Source organism: Falco naumanni, chromosome 2 (genome assembly GCF_017639655.2).
Source record: "Falco naumanni isolate bFalNau1 chromosome 2, bFalNau1.pat, whole genome shotgun sequence".
Lineage (NCBI taxonomy): Eukaryota > Metazoa > Chordata > Aves > Falconiformes > Falconidae > Falco > Falco naumanni.
Window position 1 is genome coordinate 58918392 of NC_054055.1, and position 23704 is coordinate 58942095.

Consider the following 23704-nt stretch of genomic DNA (forward strand, 5'->3'; position numbering starts at 1 on the left):
ATGTTGTTTAGTTTTTGCGATATTTGGGGCCCTCTATTCCCTGAGGGTAGAATAAGGTTTTAGTCTGGCTTAAAAAACAAAAACAAAACCAAGGGGAATTACCTGCTTGTGATTCTTACGGTACTAAAATTAAACCAATTTATTGCTGCTTTCAAAAACAGGGCTGTTGAGAAAAACTCTTCAATATCTACTACTTAGACAAAGAAAGAACTAACTTTCTTGGCATGGAATATATTCTGACATTGTTTTTTAATAAAATATTCGGTATTGTTTGTGCCTTTGCATATGCAAAGTAGAGCAGTGAATACACAGGTATGTTTCTAAAGAAAATGCTGGTGCGTGTTTATGGTGAAGCATGGTATGTTTCCTGCAGCCAGATAATTAGTCTTCAAGGCTGGAGCAGCTGCTGAATGTGTGGAGCAGTAAGAGAACTTTTGGAAGAACTTGTTTGAAATGCAGTGTGTAAGCTTGTGTATGTATAGTAGAGGTTCTAGTGCTTGCTGCTATGCTGGCAAATCTGTGTGGACTGTCATCAGGCACTGGAAGTTATTCTGTCACAGTTTCACCACTTCTGTGTGTTATATAAAGTAAGGATGCTAATGGGTGAGTGCTGATAAGTCTTTGTGGGAGCCGAAGATGTTATTGCTACATTCTTTCTTGTGGTCTATTTTTAGTGTTTTTAGTGTCAGGCAGTAGAGTTTGAACAGGTCATTTAGTATGTTACATGTGAGTATTGTCAATGGAGAAGCTGGGGCACTTTTCTGGTGATGAGTTGAGAAACTTTGGCAGAGGGCTTGATCAAACATCTTTGAGTGATGGGTTCTTAAATTATTGTGGCAAAACTTGCAAGAGTTTGTTTGATAGTGCCTTAAGCTGACAGTCTTTTTTGTAAGCTTAGACAAAGTTAATTGCAAGTCATGTCAGAGAATACACACCTTTTTTGTGCAAGAGATGATTTGACGTACTGGAAACTGGAAACCAGTAGATCTCCCTTGGTTTGCTACCTTATTTTTGATTTATGGATGTTGCAACATGCCGAGTTATATGGTTTCAGGAATTGTGTGATATCACATGGATGGAGTTAAACTATTTTGTTTCAGATTTTGTTGCTGGGAAATTACTGAATGTGGCGACTACCCTAGCTGACTAACTGTATAGGGGAATAGCTGGTGGTAATAAGCTGCTGTTTGTTCACAATTAAAGAGCAGTTCTGTGTGAGATACAAAGATTCAGAGCAGTTAAAGCCAAGAGGTACATGGGTAGACAAGTGCAGTTTGCAAATTCTGGACATTAAAAATATACATGGAAAAAAGACAAAGATGTAGGTTGCACCATGTGATATTTGCATTAATTTGAATCTGCTGCACATCTAGTAGTTAATTTTTAAGAAGTAGTATTGGTTGTACCCGCATGGAATATTGCAGCTCTGTAAGATTCATGTATCAAGTATACTGGATGCAGCAGATTAATTTCTTGAAATGACCTGGAGTGTTCCTTCTCAGGTGGTTCATGAATCTCTCCTGAATGGTGCTGTTCCCTTCTTACCTAACTACCTGTTTGGACAGGAGCAGGGAGTCAACTGAGCACTTTGAAAGTCCATACCACAAGTCAGTGAGAGGAGACAGTAGGTCAAGCAAGATGTCCCCTACATGCCTTTCACTGGAAAGGCAGATGCTTGCTGATGCCATGAATGTAATTCCCATCCTCACCTGTAACCTCCAGTTCAAATGAAAGTTTTCTTATTTTCTGACAGAAGAAAGTCAGAGGAGGAAAAGAAATAATGTGAGAGCAGAGCGTTGGAGATAAATTGCAAGCTGGAAGTATTGGATGGTCTGTCAGGGCAGCAAAAGTTTTGGACCTGCTCTCTTGACCTCTGGGGATTGCATTGTTTTGATGGTAGACTTTGAGAAGAGAGTGGGGAGAGGAAGCAGCATGTGGTGAGGTTTTGAAGTAGTATTGATCAGGGTGCAGATGGCAATGTTATGGCTGAAACTGTAGAAACACGGTGTTTCCACACCACAGGGTCCACAGGGACAGTGTAATCTCCAATTGTCAAGTATGTAAGTGAACCATTTCCACGAAGCTTTTTGAGATTGGAATACAGTCTGAAGACAGCAGGAAACTCTGCCCTACCTCCAGTTGTATGCAGGCACCTGTTTAAATCTCTCGTGTTAGGAGGAAATGAAATACCAGGTTTCAGGTTGTAATCTGCTGTTGTTTCTGAAAGTGTCAGCTCAAAACATTGTTACTGTGATTTTCCTTCTAAAAAATAATGAATTCCTTTAGCGTCCAGATTATTTGACACTATAATATTAATAGATCTGCACCCCTGTGTTGGTCTTCCTATCCCCTCCTCCCTCCTATTGCAGTCTTCCCAACTTTGTGTTTGTAGACAGCTGTTCATCAAATCAGTATTACTGAGTTGCTGAGCTAATAAGCCTACTGTAGTAGAGAAGTGGGCTGAGATAAAAACCCAGATGGTTTGTTGTGAGTTGAAGCTAACAAGCCTTTGATCTAGCTGAACTGATGGCTCTGTGTTTTGTTTGGGTGTCTTTGCACTGAGCTTTCTCGTGTGTCTGTAATACTTACCGGATTCCTGTTAGCTGGGATGATAGGAAGTTGTCTATGCAGAGCTTCTGCTATGACACTCTTCCTGCTAGGAAGCTGCAGACAGTAAGAACGGTGACTCCCAAGCATGCTGGAAGCTCTCAGCCCTTACAAGACTGTGAATAGGAGTACATTGTTCCTCAACTTCAACATATTTTTCCTATGTCTGTTCTGTGGTCATGCACTACCATCTCAGAAACACACAAAGCTTCAGCGAATTACTTTTTATTCTTAAGTGACTAGATCTGTAACCTTAACATATGTAGCACAAGTGTATGTCAGAAAGACAAGATATTAAGACACAACTTCTGATATAAGAAATAGAATGTTTGCCATTGTGTTACTGTTGATATTAACTGCCCATTGGCTGGAAACAAGTTTTTTTTAAGCATTTTACAAGAGTCTTAGAATTGGGCCAAAAAATCTTCCACCAATGAAACAGCTGGAAAAATTGTGCAAGGCTAGTGTGCTTATTCTTATGACGTGTTTTTCCTATGGTACAAAAGATGTTAAGTTGCCTGAAACATGCATGTACTCATTGATACATCAGTAACTTCCAGTGAAACAGTTCTGATAGAACTGCCTTTAGCTCAGTGTAGTGCTGACCCTGGAGAGGTATGGAAAACATGTCTGTGTAGTTGATCACTGAAGTCTATTGCTGGCATAGAGAAACAGGAGGAGGAAAAATGCAAATCAGTGTTCTACCTACATATTGAAGTATTAAAGTATTTTATGTTAACCTATTTCCACATTAGTATTGGAAAAGAGAGTTGCCTGAAAGAATTGGGGAAACATTATTTTACTTATTGCCTTATTTTCAAGATCTTTAAGTTCATTGAGTAAGAGACTGCACTTTTCATTTTGATGTTTCATCAGGGTTTGGTTTTAGGAATGCATAATAGAATTTTCAACTGCATTACAGTTTAGCAAGCATATCTTTGTAAATCACTTGCGGCTATTTCAATGGTGAGTTAACTAGCCTCTGTTTTCTCAAGGGATATTTCTAACTTTCAAGCTGGAGTACTTCCACTTTCAGCTATTTTTCTTTGGCCTGGCTTTGATTTATACAAATGCTAATTATAGGGGCTTTGAATCTGTGTGTATACATAGTTTCACAAGGTCATACACATTTTTAATGAACTGGCTGAAATGCTGCTTATATATTGCTAGGTTGTTACATAAACAGATCACAGTGTCTTCTAAGCATTTCATTAATTGGCTCAAAAAGAGAAAAAAAATTAATAGCAATACCTGTGTAAAGCTGATTTTTAATTTAGTCTCTTAAAGTTATAACTTAATTTTCTTTGCAGGCATCAGAAGGTGTCACCTTCATTGGACCTGACACACATGCTATTCAGGCTATGGGAGACAAGATTGAAAGCAAATTGTTAGCCAAGAATGCAAAGGTCAACACAATCCCTGGCTTTGATGGAGTAGTCAAGGTGAGAAATCATTTAATTATGGTCTGCCCACTGTAAGAACAGTGTCTGAATCAAAGTACACCTATTGAAGGTCTGATGCAGAATGTAATTATAATTTCAACGTATTTTTCAATAAGATGTAATTAAAAATGGGGTACAGATTTTTACAAGCAAGAGAGCTTTGGAGAAGCTAAAGTCCTTCATAATAAATGGTGTATTAAGGACTAATTCTATGGAGTCCCTAAAAGCGTTGCTTTAAATTTAATGTGAAGGCAGGTAAATGTGTTAAAAATCAGGTGTGACTCCACTATCTGCACGTCTTTACATTTCTCAGGTGATTACTTCTTGTTTGCCAAGATCTCAACAACCCTAAGTTAATAGTGATGAAATTTCCGTTTTATGGATGTTGGTGTAGGTTTCCTTGTGTTGCAGAACTTGGGGTGAGGATGTGGGGAAGCTGGCGACTCTTCATCTGAATCTACAGCTACTGTTCTTCATGGGGTTTTAGAAGGAACAATTTCCATGAGTTTTTTAAAAATATTTTGGTGGTTTCTTTGTATTTTGTAAGGTAAAATAAAGTATGTTTAGGTTTTGATTTATTTTCTGTGGTAGTCATTAAGTATTGGGCTTTTACAAGCTTTCCTGTGTGTCTTCATATATAGTCTGTGTTAACGTAGGTAAATAAGCTTTTTTCCTTTAAAACCTTCATTGTATACACCTAAAACTTTGGTGTATTACAAAATGTTGACCTCCTGTGTCCAGATTTTTTGTTTGACATGTCAAGTTAGATTTTTTCAAGTAAAATTTGAGTAAAACTTCCAGATGCATGAAAAAAAGTTTGTTTCAACAACAGTGTTATGTAGCTTTAAACATTTAAACATAAAGGGAAAGCTTTTCAGGTTTTATTTATGACAGTTGATATTGGCTTGATCATCATATATCTTATTTACATGATGAAATAGGAAACATCAAGATAATTGGGAACAACTGAATATATTGGTGGAATGCAGACAGTGTTTTAAGGAGCAACATATACCAGGGCAATGGTGTTCAGCATTGTGTCAGCCAAGTTGGATTTTAAGCTCTGTTAGAAGGAAAAAACCCAAACTTATAACTAAATGAGAAAGATGAATAGAGTGCAGAGGGGCTAAGTCTCCACAAAATTACCTGTTCTGATGAGGATGCCTTGAGAACTTGGCTAGTGAGAGAGAACAATTAAATAATGAAATAGCTGAGGTCCAAACACACAAGATAATTCTTCAGTACTTGTGATGGAAATGCCTGTTGTGTGTAATATCTGGCAGTGGGATATGCTGCAACAGGTAAAGTGCAAAGACTTGTTTCTTTTCTGGAGGGCTCTGTAAGAGTGTTAGGCTGGCATTTGTGGCAATAGTCAAGTCTGGCAGTGATAAGTTGAGCGCAGCATTCCTTCAGGTTTATGTTGCATGTTTTAGCAGTCCTTGTGTATGTGGTCCTTTAGTGCTCATAAGATTTCACAGCAGCCAAGCTATTGTGCATAAGATCCTCTGTTCTCTCTGATATTCTGTATATTATTCTAGAAATCCTGAAAATAAGTTCTAGAAGAACATCTAATTAGGAGATAACTTTGAATTAATCATCTAAAACCCATAAAACTTTTTCTAATGCAGAATCAAATACTCCAAATGCTGGGTTTATCAGAGTTTCAAGTTTAAATTTATGTAAGGATCTGTTACTCTGCTAATATAAAGAAACAAACCTGGCAAAGTAGGATAGTGGTTAATGAACAGATAGCCATATAACCAGTGAAACTGAGCTACTTACCTGCATGCACTTGCTTCTGAGACCTTTAGTTGCACTAGTGTTTGACAGCTATCTGAAGTTCCTGACATAGAGTGAAAGAACATGAGTGTTCTGGTTGCCAGTTGGCTATATGCGACGATAGTTTTAACATCAAGTGAACTGGAATGTAGGATTGAGTTGACAACTCCAATCCTCAGCTGTTGAAAGGAGCTATGCAATAGTTGCTTAATCCTGAAGTGTCCATATTGTATCAATTTCAAATACCTCAGCCTTGCACTAGTTCTGATTATTTGAAGTGTGTTGATGAAAAAGAGCAAGAGATTAAAAAAAACCCAGCAGTGTACCCACCAAATAAGAAAAAGGAGAGTCTACAGACATTGCCGGTGTTGCAGTTTCGATCAGAAAGGGAAGATGAAAATTTTGGGTTAACCAGTGCTGTAGTTACAAGTTCTAGGAAATAAAACTTCTGATAATTGATATTCTCGTCCTTGCTATGGATCTAAATGTGTGCTTGTATTTGTCCTTTGATCTCCTTCCTGTGATAATGTCTTTTGCTCGGATGAATACTCGAGTAATTAGGTCATACAGTATGCCTGATCTTTTGTTAGAGCTTGATGTAGTATTTTGACAATTCATACTAAGATGAGAAGGGCAAAGATGTGTGATACCAGGTGCAATCAGAAGAGAACACACAAGGAGCTGGAGACTGTATAGGATTTCTGCCATTCTTGGAGAGACCTGCTTTGGTCACAAGAGTTATGAAGCTTTCAAAGTCTTTTGAGGGCTCTTTTTCTTGAGAAACAAAATTTTTAAAGGTCTTAGGAAGCAGTTAAGGGTATGCTTGATACTTGAGTTGATTATAGAGGTGGCTTCATCTTTATAGTGGAGTCTAATAAAACTGGAAGGAAGCTGCATTCATGCCACTGACAATGCCAGAAGTTAAGAAAGATCAGTTACATGTATTCTTTGTGGATGAATAGTTAAAGTGAACATAGAGTAACGACTTCTAGTGCTTTGTTATTCAACTGGGGACTGCACTGAAAATCTTTGTTCTTGAAGGGTTGTCTTTGTCCAGCACTTGCTAAATAGTGCTGCAGATATGTAGGTCCTTCATGAATAAAGGGTGTTTTCCCCCTCTTACTTATGTTGCTTAGCACTTAACATATAGTAGGCACTGGAGTTGCTAAGCTTTTGTAATAACATTTTGGAGAAGTTGCATGCAGAAGAATTCCCAGTGAGTAGAAATTAAATTAGAAATCTAAGAGAAGCAAGTCCTTCAACAGTATACTTAAGGACCTGGAAGGATTGAATAGGAGGATACTTGGCACAGTAGACATAACTAACTGTTCTCATATAGGCAAACGCTGTACCAAATACGAAACAGAGAATGGAAAGATGTGGAGAGGGTAGTTAGACGAATAGTAATTCTCATCCCTGGTTCAGTTTCTCAGTTGGCTGGGGCAAGGGTTATCCAGCCTACACATCTAAGGAACCTGAGTCTGGTGCTGTCAGCTAGAGAGCCAACAAAAGCATTCAAAGGTAGTTAATTTCAAAATCTGTAACTACAATTAGTTTCCTAAAATCTGATTGGGAGAGAGAGTGAGTGACGAGTAGTCTTAATAAAAAGAATTAGTGTTGATCTGTGTAAGTAATGGCTAAAGTTAGAGCTGAGATGTCTGCAAATGAGTAAAGAAGAATTAGTGACAAGAAGAAAGTGGAGGATGAGTATAAGGAGGTGCCATGGTGAAAAAGTGGCAAAAAAATAGCAAGGGAAAAAAGATTTTTTTTTACATAATTTCACCACCTGCAGCCAGTTTGGTTTTATGGGTAGTAGAACACAGCTGGATGTAGACCCAGAAGATAAACATCTCTGGGTGTCTACTAAGTTTCACTGATGTCAGTAGACGTGTTGAAGGTTTTCAGCTAGGCTGTGAATTTACGGTTAAGTTTCAGGTATCTGTTTTGGCTGTACTCTTGCGTTTGGGGTATTGACATCAGTATTAAATGACCACTGTATTGCTGGAGAAGTTGTTGGAGACTAAACGTGAACAGGAGGTTCTCTAACCCCAACACCCTCAGCCATGAAAACTATTATGAAGTTCTTCATAATTAAGACAATGTTTTAAAGCTCTAGGATTCTCTTAAACACTTTGTCCTGGCATTCCTCTACATCAGATTAGTTTTACTTTTTTGTCTCCACCTGCTGGTACCTGGCGAAGAGGCATGACCATAAAATTAGGAGGTTAGACATTCTTATGCTAAATGAGTATTTTTATGAAAACGCTATGACATAATGCTATAACTCTTACGATTTTTATAAACTTGTACCATTACTTGAACGCTTTTATTTGTACAATAAAAGGTGGTGCTAAAATCATATATTTCTTTACAGTCTCCAGTTTAATTTGGGAAAACGGTAGTGTAGCTAATGTGTTTTTTTTGGAGGAAACAGCAGTAAATCATTGAGGACTTTTGCTTTTAAATGATTCAAAATGCTTTTAGTACCGGTGTGGTTGTGCACACATTGGACTTGTGTGTTATGCAGCGTCATAGCATTCAGTTTTTTTGTCCTCCCCATGGCAAATGTTGTATATCTACCATAAGCTGTTTGCACCACAAATCTAAAATAACTGTCCTAACTTTTTGAGTACTCAAACTGCAGCTATATTTATGTAATTTGCAGGTGAAATGCATAATACTAAAACATACTTTCTTAAGGGAAAAAGATCAAAAGACTTAGAAGAGATTTCAGTGTGTCTGTTGCTTATTAATTTTTGTTTATTAGTTTTTTAAAAAGCCCAGCACATTTTTGTTTTCTATTTCAGAAATGCTCACTGAGGGATAAAGAACTTGAATACGTGTAGGTTTTGGTTTTTTTTTTTTTTTTTAATCGTAGACTTTGGGTTCTTATGTATCAGAACTGTAAAAGAAGCAGATGTTGAAACAGTGTAAATTAATAACTGTGCTGGGCAGATGACTTCAGTCTGCTCAAGCCAGAATTGAGACAATTAGTGCTGCTGATATGATGCCGCTTATTACTTAAAGTTGTTGTAGTATGTAGGTATAAAAATACAGTGGCAGTGAAAAGTTCCCCTCTAATGATTTGCAGCTTGTCTTCCTGTGGGCTGCAGCGTATCAGTTAGCCACTTGTTTGCAGGTAACTAAGTAAAAAAAAATTTCCCTGTTTTCTTCCCCCCTCTTAATTCTGTTTTGCAAATATATGAGTAAATTTGCAAGAGAAAAGAAATGTAAAAGTTTCCTTCTCAACTATAATCGTGGCTCTTCATCAGTCATCACTCTTCCTGCATTTTGTTCAAGAGGCTCTAATTGTCTGCATTTGGCAGGTTTAACACTTCCTGACAGAGAGGCTATTAAGGGGAAGTATTCTCGCATAACTGTCACAGGCAGGAACAAAGAACCTTCAAACTCAATGTGTGGAAACCACTAACATTCTTAAATGACCCTTTTCATGCATTTTATCCCTTTAAGCTAAAATTTGGAGGGTGCAGGGTCATGGAAAGCAGCAAGGTGTAATAAAACAGTAAAAACAGTAAACCCTGATTTTTCTTTTTCTTTTTTTTTTTTTGAGGGGGGGTTTCTAGATTTATCTCTTGACTTAAAAACAATTGTTATTTGGAAAAATCTCATTAACAGATGTGACTGGAGTAAAAAGACTTAAAACTGATGTTGCTTTCAGGACTGCTTTGAACTTAACAAGCACCGATTTGTGGAGCAGACTAGCTAATGAAAGGAAATTAAATTTTCTGACAACTTCCCCTGCCAGCCCCCTTATTCTTCATGGGGCTGTTACTAGGTACTGAAGACTTTTAAAGAGGATTTTGTTTTATTATCGGACATAAATGAACCAGGTATGAACATTTCTTATGTGTGGTGTTTTTTTTTTTTTTTTTTTTTTTTTTTTTAGGTTCTGACCTGGGTGCTTTTAAAATGGATTGTCTTGAAAGCTTTAAAAATATCAGGTTTCATTTTAATGTTCATAAGTCAGCCCCCATAGTTTCAGACACACTTAGCAGCTGGTGATTTCCAGACATTACTGCCTTCCATACAAATTCTTTAACGCATGTCATGGAATAGTATAAATATTAGCAAATTTGGATGGAATTTTCAAACTTAACCTGCTCCACTGCAATTTAACCCTTTTGCTTTCTAATGGCTATCAGTAGAAGATACCAGAATTAACTACTGCAGGAGAAGCAATTTGGTTATTAAAAAGTGTGGAATTCCAGTATTTTGGTTTTTATTCTCTGGGTTTCTTAGTACTTTTTTCTGTACCAGGCTATAGTAGTGTAAGTCAGCTGAAGCAATATGTGGCATCAATAAAAGGATTTTTCTAATTGTCATACTGCGCGGACTCTTAAATGGAAACAATTACGTGAATCTTCTAATTTCAGATACAGTTTACAGTGATGCGTTTAGGGTTTATTCTGTCTTTAGATGTAAAAACTTACAGAAGTGAAATACTTGTGTTCTTTTTTTCAGTAGACAAAACCCATTTGTCTTTAAAGAAGTTCTGCAAGATTTTTTTCTGAACCTGAATCACTTCCAAACAATAGAGAATCAACTCCCCCTACTGACAACAACCAGAAAACACAAGAAATACCTGTGAGGACAGAAACAAGCTGGCAGTGGACAAACTTTAACGATCTGATTTATGGTCCATTATTGATTGTAAACTTCTAAATTCTAGCATTAAATTCCTACAACTGCAGAAAATCATCTTGCGATCCTGGTTGTGTTTCCTGTCAGCTGATTCCTCATTGCTTTGAGTTTCTCAGTATACTAATGATGAGGTAGAATTTACATTCCACTTATGGTATTAATTTTACATTCCTCTGGCTGAAAAGGGTCAGAAGGTTGTAAAATCAAACATTAAATGAATCAGAGGAGACAGTAGTGCAATATATGACTGCCCTCAGGACATAGTGCAATGGCTGATGGGATTAACGTTGGGTCTCATTTCCTGCTTTTACAGGATGCAGATGAAGCTGTCAGAATTGCAAGGGAAATTGGTAAGTTCTTAAATTAGCTATGGTGGGATTTGTGTGCCTCTCAGCAGACATGGTTGACTAAATTGAATGTGTAATAAGTAATCCCTATAGAACAAATAACGTTTTAATAGTTTTTAAGTTCCCTGTTGCTTATAGGGCTGGAAGAATCTAGGCGTTAATACCCTGTGTCTTAAATCATCACATTTTAGCTTTGCAAACTGGACTTTACAGAACAAGTGCAGCCACAATTTGTGGAATGCATGTAATATGCAATAATAAGTAGCTCACTAAAGGAGTTATTTAAAAGTATATCTGCAATTGAACATGATAGTCAGAAGTTAGGCATGGTACATTTCTTTTTATATAGAGGCTGACAGCAGTGATATTAGGGTGATGTGGACTGCAGTTAGTTTGAATATCATCCAGAGCACCAGCCTTTCCTCTGTGCTTTCTGGAATAAAGTCACTATTCAGCTTCTGAGTATCTTACAGAATGGTGAAAGAACAATCAGCAAACTGGCTGGGACACATCTTAGTGAAGGTTAAGTTTAGTATGTGTTTAATGAGTTTTGGCTTTTATTTACTAAAGCTTAATATTAAGGAAAATATTAAACCATATGCTTGAAATTCCACATTTCTTAACTGCTTTCTAGAAGAATTTCATTAAGACAGTAAGAGATTTTTCTTAGTGGTGGGTTTTGTGTAGGTTTTCTTTTTTTTCTTCCTTTTAAGAGACAGTAACTATGAGATGCTATTCAGGTTCATCACGGTTACATAATTCAAAGGCTGTATCTGCATTTGAAGCTTCTGTTACTGATTGAGCTACAAATACATTTTACCTGTGTCAAAAGCTACAGCTGTGCCTTATGTGCCAAATAGAAATTGGGACTTGCACTACTGCAGATGACTTTTCATCACTGTAATATCTTTCCACTTCAGGTTTAAGTTGGAGTTTTTACCCTGCACTGGTTAACTGCCCTGAAAACCCTCAGTGTAAGCTTGGCTGGCCTTTTAGGCTGACACAATTGAAGTCAGTATTTCTGTGGGTCTGCCTTTATGTTCCTGTTGGGAAACTAAGTGATTACTGTCTTGGGAGCAGAAACAAAAGGAAGAGGTTATCAACCAAACTGGGACGTTCAGAGGAGAACTATAAATAAAATCGGGTTTTGTCCTTAAAAAACGACATAGTATTATGACTTTATTTCTGTTCAGTTTCATTTCAATAATCTTTCTTGCTCTTGTTTTTTGAAGAGTTCCTGCAAGTATTTTAAAATATTTTTGATTAATTTTTGATTAAGGTAAGTCAGAAGGCATTCAGTGGCTTCCTAGATAGCAAAGATAAATTTTAAAGGCTTAAGTTTCTTCTGAGGTCTTCTGGTGTTCTGTTGACTGGTTGCCATCTTTGATATCAGTAGCACTTTGGAGGTCATTATATCAAGGCAGTCTTAAATGTGTAGATATTAAAGTCAATTACAGACAGCTGGTTGGTGCTTTATCTACGTGGTAAATTCTTAAACCATTTTGATACAACAAAGGTTTGTACTATAATGCCATGTAGTGAAAGAAAAATGTCCTTTTTAGCTTTTTTCCCCACACATTTTGACCAGTTGATTAGTTTGGTTAAACTTCTGTCTGATCATGACTACTGATCAGAATAAAATCCAATGATCTGTAATTTCAAAGGATCTAAAATAAGACGAAATTGAAGTCTCTTATGTATATAATGCTTTTGTCTTTATATATAAGGCACTTGTTATGCAATCAGATACTTTCAGATTATTTTAAATTTCACTTATCCAGAGCCTCAGTCTTCCAAGGATGCTTAAGTAATTATTAAAACTGAATTTCATAGTGGATCAGCCAGTAAAACTCTAAAATGTTGTGTAATATTCTCTTGCTGTGTGCATTTTTTCCTGCCTTCTCCCTGCTATGTTCTGGCCAAAGATCCAGTAGTAGTGAAGTGTGGCACTTCAGGGTTGAGACACTGCCTTAAACTGTTCCAGTGACTATTACTTGTGAATACAAATTTAAGTATGGGAGTAAACCCTACCTTTTGCCTCTCATTTGAGGTATGCTCTCCCAAGTTGTCAAGACAGAATATGACAGAGGTATTAGGCTAAATCAGGAACTGGACGAAGTTCAAGCACAAGTTGCTGTATAGGCTCCTTCCTATATAGTTTCTCTTCTCTATTGATCTGTGTGGGCAGTTCTTCTCTTGTAATACTTTCTGTAGTGCTTAATCACATTGGCTCTTTCTCCCTGCTACTTCTAAGTCTGTTTGTAAGTTGTACATTAAGAACTGCTGGCTGCTTGATTTCTGAAGCGGATGAAACTCCAGAAGGTTGTACTTTTCAGTTTGAAAGGATTGAACAACTGTAAAGTGCAGGCAGTTAAACTAAATGAAAGTCTATACAAAACTGAAGAGGTGCAAAACATGTTTTTGTCCTGTTTCGTTTGACATGGGTTTAGTTAGTACTAGATTTTCAATAATGGATGTTGAAGAGAGTCTGGTATTGCCACATATGATATTGCTTAAACTGTTCCTGCACAATGCATTTGGTGGTCTACTACCTGCAACTTCGTAAAAATGGTTAAGTGACATCTAAAACCATGGTGGCAAAGGGTTGGGACTAACAGCTGTGGGACACCAGAATTTGTTTATTCCTTTTACCATTCAGTTTCTCAGCATAGTAACTGCTCTGGAAACAAAGTAGTCCTGACTTTATAGTACCTATTTGACAGCAAAAGTATGCCTGATGATCTTCAAATTTGACAGCTTTTTACGTTTTTGTCTTTGAAAATCTTTTCCAATCTCTCCTTCAGAGGCGTTACAAGAATTCAAAACTATAGAACAAGAGTAGTTTTTATTCTTACATGCAATTTTAATTTCATGTAAGTTGGTGTAAAATTTGAGGGAAGGATCAAAAACCTAACACCTACTCAAAAATACACATGCTTTGTGATACTCTTAATTGCTGTTGTCATGGGTCCTTATAAATGCTACTAGAAATTGTTCGCATACCTCTCCCTTCCCACAACTAATCTAACCAATCCATGTGTGCATACTGCAGCAATTTTGATTGCTGCTGAATAGTGCAAAAGTGGTTAGGAGAATGGTAAGTAACACTTACTGATCCCAGCATCCTGTACCCAATATGTATGCAAAACTTAGATTCTACAAAGCCTTTCTTGTGTTAGCACACATCATTCTTTGGTACTGGCCAAAGAACTGCTGTTTAGCTTAGCTCAGTGCCCCAGAGAGCAAGTAGAATGTAAAGGCATATTTGAACAAAAGTTCAAGTGCCCTTATTTTCAGGCTGATCATTGTCCTAACTTGTAGAGGTCCGTTGCAAAGAATTTTTCTTTGTCAACCTAGAAAGCTGTATGTATCTTTTCAAAACAGGCTTTACTTTGGATTTTTTTAAAACTATTATTTTTAATTTTTATTTTTAACTATAAATGGCTCTCTGGAATCTCTAACTGCCTTGCATACAAGTGTGGTGGACATGTAATCAGTATATATTAAAGGTGGGCTGGGGAGGAAAGCAAAGTGGTCCTACACTTGGTGAGTGACATCAGTAAACCATGTATCTGTAGCATGTAAAGACTCACCAAGGCTCACTGCCAACATGCCTATTTCGCTGTTGAAATGAAAGAACAGTAAATTAGGACTAGACTGTTTACAGATTTAAAATCAGCAAGCCATTCAACAGACTGATATTAGACTGAAATTGTTAGCAAAATTGATGATGATTTTTGTTGAAGTACATGTAGCACTGAATCAGATAGATTAGGTGATGGGAATTGCCATAGTGAGCTTGCCATAATAAGGCTTAAAACAATGTTTATTTCAGAATTTCAGACTTGCATCCTCTTGAGTTGGAGAGAGTCTCCAGCTGATGATAGTGCTGCCAGAGGTGTAAGTTTGCTAGTGTTACCTGGATAAATCTCATTTCTTGTATAAAAATCATACAGAATATGCTTTTTGCTTTATTTCAAGATGGGCAGTGACTTCTGTAGGAGCCTGGCAGTTGCCAGGGATCTGGAAAAACAGCTACAGCATAGATACATTCTACTTGTATAGCTAACTGCATATACTGCATTTCATGAAAATGAGTTGAACTTGACTGTTTGCTGCATGTGATCTAGAGTTATTCTGCACATGTCTTTATTTCTGGGATCGTAGAGGCCTTGCAAATACTATAGTTCTGGATTGAACCCATTGTGACACTGTGGCTCATCCCATAGCTCTCTGCGGGCAGCATCAGATATTTCATAGGAAAACATAAGAGACAGTCTAGCAAGCTTATTTGCATGGCTCTGTTGGTCTTATTCTTATACCTAGTAACTAGAGATTACTTTCGACTCTAAAGCATGAGGATTTATAGCCTTTTGGTCATCCTTGCCTGGAGGATCTTGATTTGTGCTCTACATGTGCTTATCTATTAGCTTTCAGTCACGTGAGTGCTCTGTAGCATGAGGTTTCATAGTCTAATAACATGTGATGTTGGAAACTATTTTATTGATTTTTGCTGTTTTCCTGTCTTCCAATCAACACTACTCTTGTTTTTTATGCTTGTGTCATGTCACCTTCCCTTTTTTCTTTTTTCTTTTTTTTTTTTCTTTTTTCCCTGATGTGTGTGTGTCTGCTTCAGTCTTTTTAAGTAAAAGATTTTCCAGATCTTGCTGGTTTTAATTATCTTCTCCTGAACCTCCTTTCAGTTAAATGGCTTTGGAGGGGGAGGTGGGTGTACTGTATCGCTATCACTTAACAGAGCAAGAGCAGATTTACATTCCAGAAAGAAACTGTAAATGTTAGTTACACATATAATAGCAGGCTTGACCATTTCTGCTGGGAACCATATTCAAATGTCACTTTCTGTCCCCAGATAAAAGCAGTCTGTAGAATGTATCGTCAGTCTGCAAGGACTGATGGATTCTTCCCTGGCCTGCCCCCCCCCCCCCCCCCCCCCCCCCCCAAACTACCAGCTGGTGTGATATTTGGCTTAATATTATGATTTTCATTAAGGATACTGGAGGCAAAAGGCTTGAATTTTTTACTATCCCAGAAACATCAAAAACTTTCTAATCAGATCTTTAATTTTCAATCTTCTGTATATATGTGCGGGAGAAAAGCGAAGTTCAATGATATGATTAAGAAATTATTTAGGAAGGTGCTTTGAATTAAAATATTGTACTGCAAGGTAAACAATCATTACTAAACCTGCTTTTAACTGCATACTGCTTTACTGTCCTTTAGCTTTCAGAAAACTAAGGTCCTGACTTACAGTCACATTAAGGTATCTTGTTCTGAAAGTAAAATATTACCGCTTATGCACAATGCTGCCAGATTTATGCTGCTCATTTTTTCTTACTACTTGTCAGTTTGGGGAAAAACCTTTTTTATTGTTTAAAAAAAAAGTGTAGTAATTGTTTTCTGTGATACTTAATATTGTACAATATCTTAAGTAGCACAGCTCTTGACGTGCTCTGTTATTTAAAGTGTACTACACTGGAAATGTTGGTAAGATACAGGTTTTCTTACTGAATCTCTTGACTAATAGTTTTTGAAGATCTCATGCTTATTTTTGGTAGTAATTGGTTTCAAAAAATTATCACAACATAGCTTATTTCAGCAGTAACAAAGAAATAAAATTTTGTTCCTAAAGAATTGTGAGCTTAAAAAGGTCAAATGCCTTTATTCATAAATCACTTCGCTACTTGGGAATAATTAATTCAGTGCTTTTTTTTGTTATAAATGAAATGAAGAAGACAACCTTTCTTGGCTTCAGAAATCACTGCACTGACAGCTAAGTCTTGAAAAGACAAATCCTCTCCTCTCCCTCCAAACAAAGTGTTTTAATAAACGAAGTTATTGTCTACTGGCATTATTGGACATGTGGTCAGTTGTCATGTTCCTCTGACCAACTGAACAAAGTTTGAACTTCTGTCTAATTGTTCCCCGCTGTTAGGCTACCCTGTCATGATCAAGGCCTCAGCAGGTGGTGGTGGGAAAGGCATGAGAATCGCTTGGGATGATGAAGAGACCAGGTGAGATGCTGTCCAAAAGCTTGCCTTGATGAATGCTGCAGTTACCAAAGTCCCATTAAGCCGCTGTGAACTGACAGTTGAGCAGATACGAAATGTTAGACAGAGAAATTGGATATTATTTGGTTTTCTTCCTCATATAGTGAGCAGTATACTTTGGGAGTTTGCATGTGTCTCTGTAAAAATAATTTTTGCATAAACCTTACAGAACATAGTCCATTAATTTGAGTAAAAAAAATAACACTTGCAACTGCCTTTAGTCCAATGATAGACTGTAAATAAAATGTTGCTGTATGCCTTTCAGAATGTTGATTTATTAATTGTCTGTGTTAGAATATTTATTGGCCCGGATTCTCAAACATTCATTCATGCCATTAGTTCTGTTAGAGTTGATGAGACTGATTATTCATGTGTGGAAACACATACGGTGCTTCCAGAATGTACTCTAATAAATTTCATACTTCTGTGTTTAAAATACTTGTCTCAGCAAACTATTGTGCTTTTGTGGGTTTGAAACAGTGTTTGTTTAAGGATGCAGGCATTTTCATGTCTTTTAATGGTTCTCTGAATCCCTAACACTCCACAATGCTTTCTTACTGACTTGAAGTTTTACAGTCCATTCTCTGCTAATATCCTGGCAGTGAGGAGTCTCGTTTCAACCCCTCATGCCGCTGATGTTACAGAAAAATGTGTTTTGGGATTTTTCAAAGACTTGTAACAAAAGCCTATTTGATCCAAAATCAGATAACCTTCTAAGTGTTTTCTTTTCCACATGGAGAGAGCAGCACATATGCTGGAATCAACTCAGAGTACAACTCAGATTTTCATTAGTTTTAGTCACCTGCAAGATTCCCTTGTCATATTTTTGTGTTCCTTGTTAAATTTTTGTTTCTCAGAACCTAAAAACTCGAAAAAAGAACAATGAATAGCTAGCAGTTAAATTTTAGATTTAAAGAAAACATGGTGGGATTTTTTTGTACCTTGCTACCTGTAGCCCATTTATATTCAAATCTCAATAGGAAAATAAGGTTTTGTACATTAGAATGAAGATCTAGAATAACCTGCTTTCTTACAAGGATGCTTTGTTCCTACTGCTTTAGAATCCAAAATTACTGCCTTGATCTTGTTCATGCAGCAGTTGCATCTGTTGGACTTGAAAGGAAGGCATTAATTTAATGCTTTGCTCAGGAAAGAGCAAAGGAGCTCAATTAAAGTAACTGTTTAAAAATTGAAAACTGTATCTAAAAATCATGATTGCAAATTCGTTTTGGAGAAAAATTGTGGTTGCTGTTTAGAAAGTCACCTGATAGAGCTGATTGTTATCAACAGAAACTAGCTAGGGATGTTCTTTTATTTTTTTGGTATATTTGCATACAGAATTAATTTAGTGATATTACTTAGACCCAGTGATATTTAATAATATTAGAGATGCTTGCCTTGTTTGTGGAAAGCCCTTGAAGTGCTATTCAGCTCCTTATTTGCCAGTGGTGGCCTTATAATAATCCTTTTGGTTAGTTATGCAAGCCTTGTTTTTACGGTGTAATTTTGTAGAGCAGTATCTAAAAGGTGTTAAGAGAAAGAACACCTAGACTGAGTCACAGATCAACACTAGTTACTGATCTTATATCAAGGAGGAAAGCTTATTTTAACATTTACAGGTAAGCAACAACTAAGGCAGAATAACTGTTGCAGGAAGGTGAAGGTGAGATTAAGAGAACAGGAGATAGAAACTGATTTATTTTGTGTTTGCATGTGAAGTATTGCATTTGGGTTTCTCTCATAGTCTGTCTTGAAGAAATTCTATGAGGTTGTGAAGTATTTGTTGTACATGTCCATTAATTGCATTACGGAGCTAAGTATTCTTTTTAATGGGTCTGAATAAGAACATCCGACTGAGTGTTTTGAAGGTGATTCAATTTGTTACTGACAAAACTTATCTGATAGTTCACATGTAGTTAACATGAAAAGTTGTTGACCTCATCTGTTGTCTGGCTGCATTAAATCCATGTAATCTTAAAGATAAACTAATTTTCAGCTATTGGCAGCTCTGAAAAGCTGATATGTGAATGGCCTTTTCCATTTCAGGGTTCACAGATGCAAGGTGAGTGTGAAGAATTGCTGATAATATTTTGCTTTGTAAACTTGCTTTGGCTTTGTCATGTGGGATTAATTCCAAATGCCATATGAAAAAAACCAACCCTGTCTATAAACTAATATTGTTTGAAACATACTTTTCAATTTTCAGGGTAGTTGAAAATCTTTCTTGTCTCAACTGACTATGTATAATATTAAAAGCAGGCTTACATTATTGTGTGGTGTGACATGGAAATAGCCACTGGAAATGGAAAAGACCTATCTGAGTTACTTAATTGCTACAATTACAGAATTAATCACTGTGGTAACTTACTGGTGCTTCACCTTTCACATCTCTTAAATATCCCCAATGATGAAGATTTTCTTAGATTCTCTAAATATTTATGATATTATTCTATCTATAGCTAAGTTTTCTGTGACTTTCAGCTAGTATTTTGAACTGGAAATACTAGAATAGTTTTACCACTGTTAGAATTGTTTTCTTCCTTGAAATAGCTCTTCATGTGCATTTAACTCTGGAAGGTTGCTGTGTTGTCCCCTACCTCTTTATCTGGGTAGGGCTGCTGTTGCATTTCTTCAGATACGAATCCCTCCTAACTCTCACTTCTGTTGCTTTTTTCCAAACTTCATAGAATCGTAGAATCATTTAGGTTGGAAAAGATGTTTAAGATCATCAAGTCCAACCATTAACCCAGGTCTGCCAAGTCCACCACGAAACCATGTCCCTAAGCACCACATTTATGCATTTTTTAAATACCTCCAGGGATGGTGATACCACCAACTCCCTGGGCAGCCTGTTCCAATATATGACCATCCTTTCAGTAAAGATTTTTTTTCTAATACCCAATCTAAACCTTCCCTGGTGCAACTTGAGGATGTTCTTTCTTGTCTTGTCACCTGTGAGAGGAGATCTGTCCACAGACTCCTTCAGGTAGTTGTAGAGAGCAATAAGATCCCCTGAGCCTCCTCACCAGACTAAACCACCCCAGTTGCCTCAGCTTCTCTTCATGAGACTTGTTCTGCAGAGCCTTCACCAGCTTCATTGCCCTTCTCTGGACACGCTCCAGCACCTCTATTGTCCCTCTTGGAGTGAGTGGCCCAAAACTGAACACAGTGTTTGAGGTGCAGACTCACCAGTGCCGAATATTGGGGGACAGTTGCTTCCCTTGTCCTGCTGGCAACGCAAGCCAGGATGCTGTTGGCCATCTTAGCCATCTGGGCATGCTGCTGGCTCATGTTCAGCCAGCCAGCACCCTGAGGTCCTTTCCCACCAGGCAGCTTTCCAGCTGCTCTTCCCCAGGCCTGCAGCGCTGCGTGGCGTTGGTGTGACCCAAATGCAAGACCCAGCACTTCTCCTGGTTGAACCTCATACAGTCAGCCTCAGCCCGTTGGGTCCAGCCTGTCCAGATCCCTCTGCAGAGCCTTCCTGCCCTCAAGCAGATCAACACTCCCCTCCAACTTGGTGTCATCTGCAAACTTTGTGAGGGTGCACTCAATCTTCTCGTCCAGATCATCGATAAAGGTATTAAACCAGAACTGGCCTCAATACTGGGGAACACCACTTGTGATCAGCTGCCAGCTGGAGATAACGGTCAAGTTGTAGTGTGGAATTCTGTGTACAGTTCAAGCCACTACCCCATATCTGAAATTAAAATAACACTAGCTTTGCTCTAATGTAATCCCATGTCAGTTGTCTTGGTTTGGATAGGTAGAATTTAGGATGCACTTTCTTCATGTAATAGATATCCACTTGAAATCATGTTAAAAACAAAGTGCAGGTTTCTGGAGAGTGGTTTACATTGAATTCAGGTTTGTAGATTCTTCACAGTCTGGGAAAGTTCTGCTGCTGTTATCTGTGTGGAGGTACTTCTGTCTGTAGTTGATCATCCCGGCTCTGGTCTGTATATGAAGAGCCTCTGTGCCTGCATCCCAGAGAGCCTGGTCTGAAAGTGCTTTCCAAATATAGGCAACATGAAGTTCACGATGAAGTAGGACAAAACATGACTAGGGTAGGTATCCGAGTATCTGCAAACATTCTGTATCATTCCTTCTTCAATTGTGAAGAAACTGAAGGCTCTCTTGCTTTCAGTATGCTTATACCAATTGTACTTGTTACTAAGTCTTTAGGCTTCTTGGCTTCAAATGGTCTGCTGGCAGCTCTGAGAAGGAATTCACTTGAGGACCCTATCTTCTCCAAAGAATGGATTAAAAAAATTCTGCAGAAATTGTGATGAATCTTTGCACACAGATGCTGGCATATAGATTCTGCATCAGAGGTCATCATACTAGAATTACTGGCCCTTGTTTTAAATGCTGTGGATATGCAGATAGAAATTGGTTTATCTAGTTAATAGCTTCAGCTCAAATGTGATAACCTGTAAGTTGGAAATTTGTACTGAATTATCTTCTAACAATTCCCTTTTGAGAAATTTGGAGCTTTGTGCTAATTCTGCACACACCCAGTTGTCTCAACTTCTGTAACTTTTCCTAGAGATGGAAGTTTTGCATGCTTAGTAAGTATCTATTTGCAAAACTTTCAACAAGGCAGCTTCCAGCAACAGATATTTAGAAAGATGAAAGTTTTTGCCTTTTAACTTGTAATCACAGGAAAACATAAATTGTCTTGTTACAATTCTTTCTTGATGCTTATGCCAATTTTACGAACTCAAGTCAAACATCTGCTCTCAAATTCCAAGAACCTCTTATAATTTTTCTTCTGTGGTCCTATGGTACAACACTGTGTCTATTTCCACTGTTCCACAGCTGTTGCTGTTCATTGGGATGGTACAACAGGATATGTGGGAGAGCTACTAGAAAATTTGCTTTTGTAGTCTGCAATTATTTTGTGCAGTTTGCCACCTTCTTTCATAAACATCTGTTGAAGTATTTTTTTTCCCTGATGTTGTAATCTTCTAATGGCTCTGCAGGAATGAGCAGTGGAACTGGAAGATAAAGTGGAATAATTGGTAGCAAAACATTTCTGAATCCTCAACCTCCCAAGGCAAAGGAAATATGAAGTGTGCAATATGAGAGGACAATATTTTAAAAAAACTAAACAGCATTCCCTATTACAAGCCTGTACATTAAATTTTATTACTTTCCCAAAGCAATGCATTTGGCCTGTCAGACTACTCTGCAAAAATGGGTGTGTATGGGTCTGGCATCCTTCGTCTGTTGTGCACAGGTATGTGCTGTAGAAGTGTTCAGGTAAGGGGAAGGAGTGAATTGGATGAGTGAAGAGCAGTGTTTCCTAAAAACGGTCTATTTTTTGTTGTTGTTTTTTTAAACACTGATTTCCATGCCAGCTACATGTGTAAAAATATGTAAAATGCTGTGACTAGGCAATTCTAGTTTTTGTAAATTTGGAGTCAAGCTGAAGCAAACGATACTGGTTTTGTGTGTAAAATCAAACAACATTTAAGTATGTATTGCTTACGTAACTTATCAGGCATGGTTTTAGAGGGATTCTACTGTACTAATGGTTATCAGACATCTGTTTTTAATTAGATAGCCTTTCTAATTCTGGCCTTAACAAGAAAAGACTATTTCCTTTTACTGTTTTCTGATACTGGAAAACTGAAACATTACGAATGACTGCAGTCTTTTGATAGTATCTGGCTGCCTTCGAAGAAGGTGGTGGTTTGAATTCAAGCAGCAATGGTGATCTCAGAGCTGGAGGCAGAAAGTTGGCATGGGCTATCTTACTTCAGACAACCACGAGAAAGCTTGTGACAAGATCAATAAATGCTTTTATATGACTTACACTTCAGTGTGACTAAACATAGTGTAGGGAGAGAGGGGAGCCTTTCAAGACATCCTGTTCTTCCACTTATAGAATCATGCATGTTTGAAGGCACCTGAGGACATCAGCTCATCCACCTTCGTTCTCTGAATAGGATCAGCACTCAGTTTGAAGGTGGTTGCTTAGAGCTTTGCCCAGGTGTGTCTTGCAGTGAGATTCTACTGCCTTTCTGAACAGCCTGCCCTGTTTCTCGGTTCTTTCCAGTCATTTTTTATTGCTTACATCCAGTTAGAAACTCCCCACTTCAATTTATGGCCACTGTCTCGTTTTTCTGCTGTGCACTGCAGCGAAGGGCTTGGCTTCATTCGTTTAGTAAACTCCTTTTTTAGTACTGGAAGGCTGCTATTAGATGTCCACTAGAGCCCTTGTTGTCTTTCAGGTTCGCTCTGACCATCTTACTTGAGCTTGTCAACATGTTTAGTACTAGGAGTCCAAAACTGGATGTAGTATTTCAAATATGGTATAAGAGGTGCTGAGTAAAGAATAATTGCTGCTCTTGGTCTGCTGGCTGTGCTGCAGTTGATACAGCCCACTATCCAATTAGCCTTCATTACTGTCATCACAGTTGAATCGCAGCCTGTTATCCACCAGGACCTCCAATTAATCTTAAAAATAAATTCCACAGCCTGTACTGATGCGGGGCAGAGAGTTAGTCAGTGCTAGGTACAGGACTCTGCTTCTGTTCTTGTGGAAATTTATAAGATGCTTGTGACTCCATTCCTCCAAACTGTCTAGGTCTCTCTAAATGCACCCTTGTCTCTTGAGTATATTGATGACCCTGTTTAGCGTGGTCCACAGGCTGCTGGCAGTATGTTTCAGGTCAATGATAAAGAGGTTAAACTGGTTCCAGAATAGTTGTTTCCTGGAGGGATTCCTTTGTTTTGGATTCCAGGTAGACGATGTGCTGCTAACTTTGAGCCCCATGATCTAGTCAGTTTTTCA

The 23704-nt window shown here is 37.8% G+C and overlaps 1 protein-coding gene across 1 annotated transcript in view; it reads left to right on the forward strand.

Annotated features, from left to right (window-relative positions):
* The window catches only part of PCCA (propionyl-CoA carboxylase subunit alpha), a 287945-nt gene that overhangs the window by 73310 nt on the left and 190931 nt on the right, over positions 1-23704 (forward strand). The window contains exons 8-10 of the mRNA XM_040584163.1: positions 3918-4049; positions 10804-10840; positions 16791-16869. Coding sequence (XP_040440097.1) covers positions 3918-4049; positions 10804-10840; positions 16791-16869 — 248 coding nt within the window. The remainder of the gene's footprint in view (positions 1-3917; positions 4050-10803; positions 10841-16790; positions 16870-23704) is intronic.